The 11168-nt window shown below is 51.5% G+C and overlaps 1 protein-coding gene across 1 annotated transcript in view; it reads right to left on the bottom strand.

Moving 5' to 3' along the window:
• Positions 1-2606: 2606 nt before the first annotated feature.
• Positions 2607-11168, bottom strand: part of LOC104525080 (plasma membrane calcium-transporting ATPase 4) — a gene marked incomplete at its 5' end in the record, with an annotated part of 22697 nt that continues 14135 nt past the window's right edge. Inside the window, 3 exons of the mRNA XM_029084994.1 lie at positions 2607-2912; positions 8501-8590; positions 10942-11124. Coding sequence (XP_028940827.1) covers positions 2607-2912; positions 8501-8590; positions 10942-11124 — 579 coding nt within the window. The remainder of the gene's footprint in view (positions 2913-8500; positions 8591-10941; positions 11125-11168) is intronic.

Here is an 11168-nt window from a genome sequence, read left to right as displayed (position 1 = left end):
AAAAAAAAAATATCAAAAGAAAAACTGGTGTGTGTGTGTGTGTGTGTGTGTGTGTGTGTCCCACAAAGTATTCAATAAATATTTATGTAAGCTTGTAAGAACACCACGTTTTCATCCTTTTTTTTGTTGTTTTTGGTTTTTTTTTTTGCAAGTATTTAAAATAGAAAAAAGCGATGGTTTAAGCAATGTCACCTTTAGTACAGAACCAAACCCCACAACCACCCCTTTTGTCTTTCCTGTCACCACTTGTGTATAGCCCAAAAAAACACCACCCCCCTCCCCCCCCTAGGTCCTGCCCAAGGTATATTTTCAGCTCGTGTGAAGAAGGAAAAGGAAGGGCAGTGATGGCTTCATTTGCGCGGGCTGGGGGCTCGACACTGAATTTGCAACTGAGATGGGCAGTGGTGGCAATTTCTTCTTGCTGTTGGCAGTGTACAGAGCCCAACCTTCATCCCCTTTGCCAGCACCGAGGCAGGAGAACTGGGAGAAGGACCTTTCCTCAGCTATTTGGGGCAGGAATGGGGGTGATCTCATCCTTCCCTCCTCCCACCCCAAGGAAGGGACGACTAAATGCTGGGCTGGAAACTGAAACAAAGACACTTGGTTTGTGTTTGTCGTTTAAGGAACACTTATTTCTTGGCAAAGTACTGGGCCCTCGTGTGGCAGGCGGTGCTGCAGGCAGTGCTCGGAGAAGGCACGGGAGATTCTGCTGTGCGTTCTTAAAGGAAAGAAAAGAAGAAACCAGCCAGCCCAACCCTCTGGCTAAAACCTCTCTGCTTCCAAGGATGGAGGCTGGGCAAAGACAATGATGTTGTACAGCCAGTTACAACCAGGTTCTCTCTGCTTCCAATCAAACCAAACGGGACAAAGAAAAGAAGGTAGTAGAGCTTCCTCCAGCCCTGCCTGCCTGGGGCCAGTAACCAGGGGTGCACCTGCAAGAGCTCACGGGGGAAGAAACTAGCTCAAGCAAAGCCAACTCCTGCCTCCTACTCTGTCCCATGGCTTCACAAGAAGGTCAGTTCAGAGCCAACTTACTCAGGACACTTGGGGCCCCCGCTCCAAAAAAAACCCCAGGACACTCACCAAATGGTTACAGGAGACTGAGGTGAGGAGGAACATGCAGGGTGAAGAGATGACCTTCAAAAAAGCAGCCACTAGAGCAAAGCCTCCATGCAGCATCTTCTCTGGAAGACCTGCAGCCAACCAACCAACCAACCACCTCTGTGAGGAAGTGCCTCCACTGGCAAACCAGAAGTGCTATGGAAATCAAGGTTCTTTGCATCAGCCATGGAGCCTTCCCTCCCTTCCACCAACTGAAGAGACAACCTGACTCATCTCTTTCATCATCTAGGAGCTGACCCGCTGTACTGTCAATAACCTGATGCTTGTTCTCCGTTCAGTCTGCTAACGCTTTGGCAGCGATGCACAGAGCTGGTGTGCATGGCTGGAGCATCCTCTGGGGTTCCTCAGCAGTTAACCAGAGCTTGTACTCTTAAGGCTGAAGGACTATTTAGCCCAACAGCACAGACAAGCCAGAAGAGGCAAAAGTCCCTCTGCTCCTGATGGCAGGAGCTGTTAAACCTTTGCAAGACCCTTGCCAAAAATCTTCACAGCTGTCCAAGAGCAGAAGAGATGAATCTCTTTAAGACTCCCCAGGAAGGAGCCCCATTTCTCATAACCATGGGGTTTTTCTTCATCACCCTACCACTGCCACTTCACCTCCACCTTGCTTTGTAGAAAAAAAAAAAAAAAAAACAAAAAAAACCCCCAAATCTTTTACATCCAGCAAGTTTACAGCCAAGTCACCTTCATTCCTTGTCTACCAACTACTGCTTTGGAAACAGAGAGAGAAAAGCGTGTGTGCACACACAGAGGAGGAACTGTAAAGGCTTAGGTACCATTTTTCAAGGTGGAAGACTGGTGTACATCCCTGTATCTATCAACCTGTGAGTAAACACCTTCCCCCTGGCTGGGTTGGTTGTTAAGTTTTGTTTATTTTTATATTTTTGCACTAGAGTGCTAATTTCCGCCCCCCCCACCCCCCACACTTCCCACTGTGAAGTTCTTGGGGGCAAATCTCACAAGCAAAGAACAAACCCCGACATTAGAAGAAAACCCTAAAAAAAACAAGTGGAAAATAAAAATAAAAATAAAAAATAAAGTCACAAGTGCACCCCCAGCCCTCAGGCTGAGAGCGGGCATGTAAGACTACAACAATTTGAACTTCCTTTGAACATGCATTTATCAAAGTGAAAACCCCCAACAGACGCATGGAGCCCAACTCTTGGAGAGGAAATAACCTGGCTGCTTCACTTGGGCGAGTACCACTGAAAATTAGGGATGGAAGATGCACAATTTTGGCTTAGCCTCTCTCCCAACACCCAGCATCGTGGTACTCTGGTTCCCACTGCTAAATAATAGTAAAAAAAAAACAAAAAACAAACCCCAAAACAACCCCCAAAACCAAAACACTAAAATGATATACGTATGAGCAGTTTGACACGAAGTGACTGCCGTGTGTGATCAGTTACTGATGCCAACATCACACAGGCCGAGGGGCGAAGGTGGAGAAGAAAGGCGGGGGGGGGGGGTTCAAAGTTCTAAGGTCAAACTGATGTCTCCAAGCTGTGTAAGGGGCTTTCAGGCTCCGGCACGGTGACCTCAGCTTGATCGCTGTCCACTGCATTGTTATTTCTGTTGAGGGATGTAGATCCACCCAGGCTACCCCCACCTCGCTTTTTGAGTCCGTCAGTCTCGGGGTCATCTTCAGCGCTGTCAAGGAATGGTGTTCGAGGCTCATCTTCCTCCAGGATGAACTCTGGGTGAGTCATGAAGTTATGGATGGAGCTTCTGGATTCGGGTTTCTCGAGGCCTTCATACAAGGAGCTACGGAACGCATTCACCACTTTGATCTGCCGGGAGGGCGAGGAGCGTGGGAGATAAATAAAAGAGGGGTTAGTAACAGCTACGAGAAGCCAGAGCTCCCAGGAGAAAGTAAAAATAAAGAATAAAGACACAATAAAACAAAAAGCACAACCAAACCACAACAGTCACCACCACTGAACACACAGCTAAGTCGAAATGAGAGATCTATGGTGAACTAGGAGGGCCAACATGGATCAGACTCAGGCACTAGGTGTGTGTGATGGGGAATCAACCGACTATGGGGCGACTTCAGAAAGCTGCAAGAAAAGACAAACACACACACACACACACAAATAAAAAAACCCCTCAAAACAAACCCCAAACCCCAGATCACTTTGAATGAATGGAAGCCAAAATGCATTAGTTGTCATTACGTGTGCGCACGCGTTATCTGTGTGTGTAAACGAGGACAAAAAGGTGGAACTACAACTCAAAAAAGAGGTGGGTTAGACAAACACTTCAAGGCAAAAACCACTACTGTGGCAGCGATGTGTGTGTGTGTGTGTGTGTGTGTGTCTTTGTTCTATTTCATTTTTAGACCTATAGAAAGGAATGGGCTTTAAAAAGGTGTGACAAACTTTTCAAGCCCATGTGAAGCAGTAGGTCCATGTGGATGCCATGACCAGTAAAACTGGACTCAATGAAACATGCAAGAAGGAAGCCAAATCTGTGTGAGTTTCCTCCACATGGCTGCCACCAGGATCCCAGGCTGGAGCTCTGGATCCTTCCCTATGCCAACACCCTGAAGAAGACCCAGTGGTTTCCAAAGGCAGCTAATTCTTTTGGATGCTCCACACAAAAAATCTCCAACTTTGCTAGAAAGCCTGGCCACGCACCGCTCCTGGGAAACCCACAGGCTGTCAGCACCACCAAAAGCCAGGCTCAACGTGTGACGAGCAGGAGATCCAGAGCCTGGTTTGGACAGCCAGGGTATGGCTGTGCTACCTCTGTTGCAATGAAAGGAAGAAGTCTGGAAGCAAGCCCAGATGGTGGATTCACTGCTCCCTCCAGTTCCTCTGGAAACCCAACCTTGAACCCTTCCAGCTCTCACCCTCCCTGGCAGCTGAGTCACAGTTGTTCGGTCAGATGGGTGACAAGTGTCAGATCCAGCAAACGAAGGGGCAGGAGGAGGCAGCGCCGTGGGGCTGCAGCAGATCTCTCCACCCCAGTGCAGACGCTGGCACGCGTGAGACAACCAACATGTGCACCTCGGGTGCGGCAGAGTGCTCCAGCTCTCGTGGATGACTCAGGGCTATAATCACTTGAAAAGATGTCAAAAGGCATCAACTGATGGAGAGCGATGCAATATGTGGGCTTTTGAAGCAGAGCCAACAAACCGAGCAGCTGAAGGTCTCCCAAGTCTTAGAGGACCTGGTGAAATCACACACATGGCTTTGCCTTTTACTGCAAAGCCGAGAGTTACCCAACCACACAGTACCCTCCACAGCATCCCTCGGGTTTCTCAGCTGTCCTACACCCATGTTCTCCTCCCACTGACTCTTTCAGGACAGAGCCAGCACGTTGCCTCTTCTACAGAGATCCCCCCCATCCTGCTGCAGCAGGTCACACCAGCACTCTCCTGGCTCATATCACCCTCCCAGTCACCTGGGAACTGAGCCATCCCCTCCCTTTATAGAGGAGGAAGCTACTGACAAAAGTTGTCAGCAGGGACCAAGCGTCTTGCACAAGCTCTCTGTGTTTTATGGAAGCAATAAAAGTCTTTCCTCTGTTAAGCAGAGTTCATCTGGGACCAGAAGTTCTCTTCCTCTTGGAAGGAGTTTCCCCCACACCACCATAAGACTGTTCAGCAATGCTGGGTGCAGCAGGGAAGTTGGTAACACCTCCTTGTAGCAGTGCCAGTGGTCCTGCTCTGTCTCCTGCCCTGTGGAAGCAGCACTGCTGCTCATGAGCTACCTCCACCTGCTCCCAACATCCAAGGAACCCAGTCCCCACACCCATAAACTCTGCCAGTTCTCATGGTGTCCCTGTGGGCTGAAGCTGGGTCAGAAAAAGGAGATCCACAGATCCCACAGAAAGGGTGCTCCTCTGCAGCATCCCTGTGCTACACCCTGGAGAACCTCCCCATCGCTCGGCTGCCAGCCAAGGGAGTGGAGAGCATGCAGAGCTGCTGGAGGGAGAATGATTCAGGTATCTCCTTGCAAGCTGATGAGGTGAATAAAGATACGTGTGTGTTCTGCCACTTCTTTGTGAACAGACTGCAGATCTGGTGGGTGAACAGAGACGATATCCTTCTTCCTGGTGAGATGAGCTGGGTTCAACTCTCCATCTTGGTCTGGCACACAGGCAGGCTAGGAGGGAAGTCACCAACCAGCACAGCCAGCGAGAGCCTCCTAAGGATCTTTGGTTTCAGCACAAACAGCAACTCACAAAACCAGACCAGAGAAGTTACTCAAAGAAGACTCTCATGCCTGGAACCTGGGAGATTTTACCTGCAAGATGTTCCAGGGTTCCCCTGTTACAAGGGATGCCCTTCTGAGTCTGTTCTCCATCTGGCTCAGAAAGATGGTGCTGCCCCATATGGGGCAGCAACGTGGCATCCCCCTGGCACAGGCTGAGCACATCCTGGCTAAAAACAAACAAGCCAGCTCTTGCACGCACACACGGACCAGCACGCACACATGAGCTGGATGACAGACACTCATAAGGAGATGAGCATGGGCCAGGTACCCCCCATGAAGCTGGAGCACCAGCTGGTCTGCAAAATGGAAAGTTTATGTAGCTGGGAACAGAAATTCAGAGCTGCGTTTGCTGCACCAATGACCACAGTAAGATCCTGGAGAAATTCAGTGTTTAGTGTGAATGCATCAGACAAGGCTGACCACAAAACAGGCCACCAAGACTGATAATCTGTCACATCATCATCTTGAGAACGGAAACTGCGAGCACTGATCCCTAAAATGCAGTGTGCAAACCCAACTAAACCAAGCAGAACCAAACCAAACAAGCTAATGAGAGCCTAACTAGGTGACTGCCAAAGCAACTAGTTGGTCAGTCTAGTATGAGCTCAGGGGAAGGAGTAGCTTCACAGAAGCCTTCCCTGCCCCACCACCTCAAGCAATGGTGAGTCCAGACCTTATCTACCACATCACTGCCTTCAGCTCCACCAGTAACTTCTGCTGCAGCTTTCCTCTGATTGTCTTACTTTGATTTAACCACCTCTGTCAGCAGTTGCTGTGAAATTAATTCAACTGTTCCCTTGTCAAAGGAAATGTGTTTTGAATGAGCCAGGCAGTGCAAACAGAAATTAAATCCTCCCCAACCAAGCTGAAAGGCCACCTCCCTCCTTGCCCATGGTCATACTCACACCTCTTCTCCACCTGAAACCTTTGCAACCTGCATAACCTCCAAACTTGGAATTTATTCTCATTTCACACCATCACTGCAGCACAGCAATGTCCTGGGCAAACCCCACTGATCCCATGGAGGTGCAAATGCCATCTTCTGCATGAAGCCAGCATGAGCTCCACCACTGACCCCTGGTTTGCTTTACTCAGCTCCCTCAAACCAGGGCAAAACCCACCAGAGGAGCTTAACTCAGCTCTGTAAACCATCTCCTGAGGGTCATTCCCAAAGACCTCCCTCTCCTCCATCTCCCTGGCAGGGAGACATCAGGCAGAGCTTCTGAGGTCCAGCCCTGGAGAACTCATCCCACAGAAGTGAAGACAGAGGGACACCATTAATCTGTACAGAGGGAAGTGGAGCTTTGAGAGAGAAGGAAAGGAAGCAGCTGAGGGAAACAGAGAAAAGTCTAGGCAGAAAACAGAAGGAAGACTTAGCGACCTGGGTTAGCTTCTGGTAAAGCTGTTTGCTGCCTGGAAGGGCACGAGCTATCCAAGTCATCTATTCCCTTGCTGTAAATTGGGGAGAACATTAATCCACAGACTGCAAAAAAACCCCTCTGCATTTTAGTCTTGTCCACCCAAGCCCACTACCCTGAGACCCCTCTAAGCAGGTTTTCTCCTGATTAGAAAGTCCTGGTGGTGCACAGATGCAGTCAGGAACAGAAGGCAGCTGTGCTGCCTCAGAAACATTGGGGTTAAACAAAATAACATTCAAGCATCAAGTGTCAGCTAAATAGAGAGAAAACAAAATTATCAGAAATTCTCTCTTCTCTCCTACAGTGTAAAACCAGAGGAGACTGAAAGCTATTCAAAAAGTCACCAAGGGTATTTCTTTAATAAGAGGAGAACACAGAAAATGACTGTGCAATAAAAAAAAGCCAATTATCCAGGAAAAATACCCGACCTACTCAGAACCTGGCACAGCCCTGCAGAGAGAATTCACCCTCACGTGCTCACAGGCAGCTCATGATGAACATGGAGAGGAGCACTGCACCACAGAGGGCTTTTCTTTGGTCTCCAAACCCACCCAGGATCCAGCTTTACCACTGCTCTTCAGCAGGGACACCTTTTCCCTCTCCGTTTTGCGCGCAGAGAGCCGCGTGTCTCTGCAAACCCTGAAAACCAGCGTGTGCAGAACAAGCTGGGCACCGATGAGCCGCAGCCACGGGGCAGCGATGCTCCGGCTATGACAAGGGACCAGCAGAGCCCTGTGCTGTCCCCGTAGAGCTCCAGGGCAGCAAAGGACACGCTTACGTGCTCGGGCTCGCTCAGCTCTGTCTCGCACGGCATGCAAGTTCACAAGCGGGACTGGGGAGGCTGCTCGCTTACAAGGCAGCGCTGACACAGCGGGCTGAGCTGCAGGTGAGCGGCTCCGAGCAGCTCTGATGCCATCACCAGCTGAGCCACGGTAACCGGCTGCTCTCACACACCATCCAGCCTCCCAACCAAGGCAGGAGAGCAAACACCCCTTCTCACCCGCATGCAAGGGGTAGAGAGCATTCCAGACAGCTCCTTACCGCAGCTCAGCCCACCCCAGGAGCACACTAACTGCTGTGGGAAGGTCTGAGCAATCATTTTGCCTCCAAATAGATTTATAGCTTTGGGAAAGCAACGCCTCTGCCCATCCCTGCCCTCCTGGGACATCTTGGGGCTGGGCAGAGCCGCATCAGAAAGAAACAGCAGCTTTTGGGCACGGCGTGGCCTTATTCACAGCAATGCTTTTAGTTGCTCATGAACACACAGTTCTTTTAACAAGAACCACTGATTTTTGTGCACCCTTCAGGAGGGTGGACTCATATATCAGTCCTGCAAAGGAGGAGAAGAGGTAAAAACAGAAGAAGCAACAAGGAATGGGGGGGAGAAGGAGCAGAAAGTATCATAAACTTGTTAAAAATGCAACAACATAAAGATTGTTTTGGTTTGTTTGGTTTTTGTTGTTTTTTTTTTTTTTCTTTTTAAAAATGCTCTCCCGCCCCATCCTTCCTTTTGGAAATCAGTGTGCAAGTCAAGGTTTAGAGAGAGAGAGAGAGAGAGAACAGGCTAGGTTAGGTTGGTGCAGGTGCTCTCTGTGGTTATTAGAAGTCATGCATTGTAATAGACTATCACTCACTGCCCGCAGGAGGAGATGCAGCAGCAGCAGCAACAGCAGAAGTGGTGGGAGTGGAATTGACGGAGGAAAGAGCTACATGGGTTGGGCTAGAAACATTTTTTACATCGTGGTGCTGGCTCACGATGGAAGGCTGTCTCCTGAGGGCTCCCTGCAAAGAGGAGGCGCCGGTCTGGAATGTGTAAACTACGTCCATCTGCAAAGAACCAGAGAGTGAGATAGCATTGCCCCGGCCAGAGACAGGGAGAGGGGTCAGGGATGGAGGGGAGCAGGGAGGTGGGGTAGACACACACGGATAGGAAGGAAGGAGGAAGATGGAGAGGTGGGGAGGAGGGAAGAGAGAGCCCCCACCCCACGCTCCCATAAACCCACACTGGGTTTGACTGGTGTTTCTGGGAGCAGAGGAGAGGTTGGCTTCCAGCCTCTGCCCCACTCTCGCAGGGTTTATCCCATCACCGAGAAAGAGACTGTGGTGGGAGGTGGTGACAGAGGAAACACCTTGGGTTATCCCAGAAATCTTCAGGAGGAGCAGAGAAAGAGAGAGGGTGGGCAGAGGTTGTGAGCTGGCAGCTGGTGGTCCAGAAAACTGCACTGGGAAAGGGTTTCTGGACCCTCAGCCCCATGGGACCTACAGCTGAGGGGCTGGATCTTGGGACACACCACATGCCCACAGCTCCCATGGCAGCTGGCTGTGCTGGAAGATGTTTCAGCCTCTCTCCCAGGATCACAGCTTGGCAGAGGGCTCAGAAACAGAGCTGGTAGGGATACAGCAAGGAAGCACCACCCTTGGTGGTGGGCACAGGTGCTCTGTGGATGTTCACCAAGGCTGGAGGAACCAAGCAGCATCTGGGTGCCACCAGAGGTTCACAGACACTTTGCACCTGGACTGTCCCCAGCCCCATGCCAGCCAGCCTGCTGGTGGAGCACACAGCCCTGCACTGCCCTGGCTTGCCCGCCTTGGCTGCATGGTTCCTCAGGAAGGGACATCTCCTCCAGACCCATGTGCAGCTCTAGTTCACCCTGGAGGTATGTTACACGCTGCAGTTTGATCTCCCTCCACAGAGGGACCTTTTTTTCCCCCAGCAGACCAGGCTGGACCGCAGGGAAGAGCCCTGTGCTCTTGCTTAAGACACACTGATTCAGGACAGAAGCCTTCAAGACGCTCAGGTTGGACCTGCTGGCTGCTCTGCTCGATGTGCAGGACACCACAGCCAGGAAAGGAGTCACTAAAGAGGCTCCACGATGTGCAAATGTCTGGGAGCATCCTTCCTGTTGCAAGAGCAAGAGCCCGTTTCAGCCCAGGTCCACCAAGGCTGCAGGGAGAGATGTCTCAGAGGCTCTGAGCTCGGCCCCAGCAGCATGCCTGGCTGCTGGCACTGCAGCTGTTCATACCTACCAGGCCTCCAACACATCTGGATTGCTTCTGAAATGGCCCAGTGCTCCCAGAACATCTTTCATGTGGATGAGCCAGATTGAGCCAGCAGCTCAGCTCCAAAGAGCACCAGCCACCAGCACAGCCCTGGGCCCCCAGAAGAGCCCAGCTGCCCCTCACCACTCACAACGGGCTGAACCTCACCTTGAAACCATCAAGGCAACATCTCCCAGAGGAGAAGCCAGGTTAACATGGCACAACACGGCTGCCAAGCTCGCTCCAGTCCCTGTGGCTGGGCCATTCTGGTTATCTCCATTTTTTTGGAGGGCCAGAGGAAGAGGAATGAAGGGAAACAAAGTAGCTCTGAATGCCAGGGGCTGCTGGGGACCCAGAGCTTTTCTCCATGGGGCAGCTCTGCCCAGGCCTCGAGGAAAGACAAGGAGCAGTGACTTCGCTGCAGGGAACTCTCCCTGCCCTGCCCAGCCAGCGGTCTGGGTGAAAAAACCCACATTTCAGGAAAAAAAATTGAGTCAGGGAGAAACAACTGATGTAAAAACCATATTAACAGATAGACTCTCCTCCCCTTCTCTGCTGCAGGGCCAAGAGGTCCAGGCAAGGAGCCTGCAGAGCTGGCAGGGAGGGGTGGCAAGAGCCTGTGGCCAAAGGGCCATCAGGAAGGACAGAGCAGCAGAAGAACGAGACCAGAGAGGGTCTCACACAGGCAGATCCCTCCTGGATGAGTTCCCCACTGGGAGCAGTGTCCCAGCAGTGACCGAGAGCAGCACTGCACATCTTGGTGACAGTCTGGGTGGCTCCACCACAGCTTCCAAGCCCCTTCCTCTGCTGTGCGAGGTGCCCATCAGCAGCACATCCAGCCTCCTGCAGACCAGCCTGGCCAAAGGCTGCAGGACACCACGCTCTGCATTGGAACAGACCTGTGCTTCCCCCACCCCAACCCCGAGCTGTCCCCAAAAGCCAGGCTGTCCTGGTTCCCCAACCAGGGCAGACCCAGAAAGGCACAGATGGTGGGAGAGGTCTAGCCCAGGAGGCGATGGCATCCTCTGAGCAGCAGCCGTCACCTCTTTCCAGACAGAGCCCCTGGAGAGAAAGAAAGAGAAAGAAAGAGAAAGAGAGAGAGAAGGAAGAGCCCCACAGCACCCGCTGCCCCACCGTACCTGCGTCTGTATCCTGTTGAGACCCCTGAACCACAGGATCTGCCCACGCCGCAGCTCCATTTCAGCGTGGTCAATCTCATCCACATCTTCAGGCAGTTCCTCCTCTGGGATCTCTTCCTTGGTGATGCCATGCCCAGCTTCCTTCAGGAACTTCAGGTGGCTGGTTGGGACAGTGCATATCAGCTGGGGAGAGGCAGGGGGGGAGCAGCTCCTTAGCCCGCCGGCTA

This window comes from Antrostomus carolinensis, unplaced genomic scaffold, assembly GCF_000700745.2.
Source record: "Antrostomus carolinensis isolate BGI_N321 unplaced genomic scaffold, ASM70074v2 scaffold20945, whole genome shotgun sequence".
Lineage (NCBI taxonomy): Eukaryota > Metazoa > Chordata > Aves > Caprimulgiformes > Caprimulgidae > Antrostomus > Antrostomus carolinensis.
This window is presented reverse-complemented; position numbering and strand designations above follow the sequence as displayed.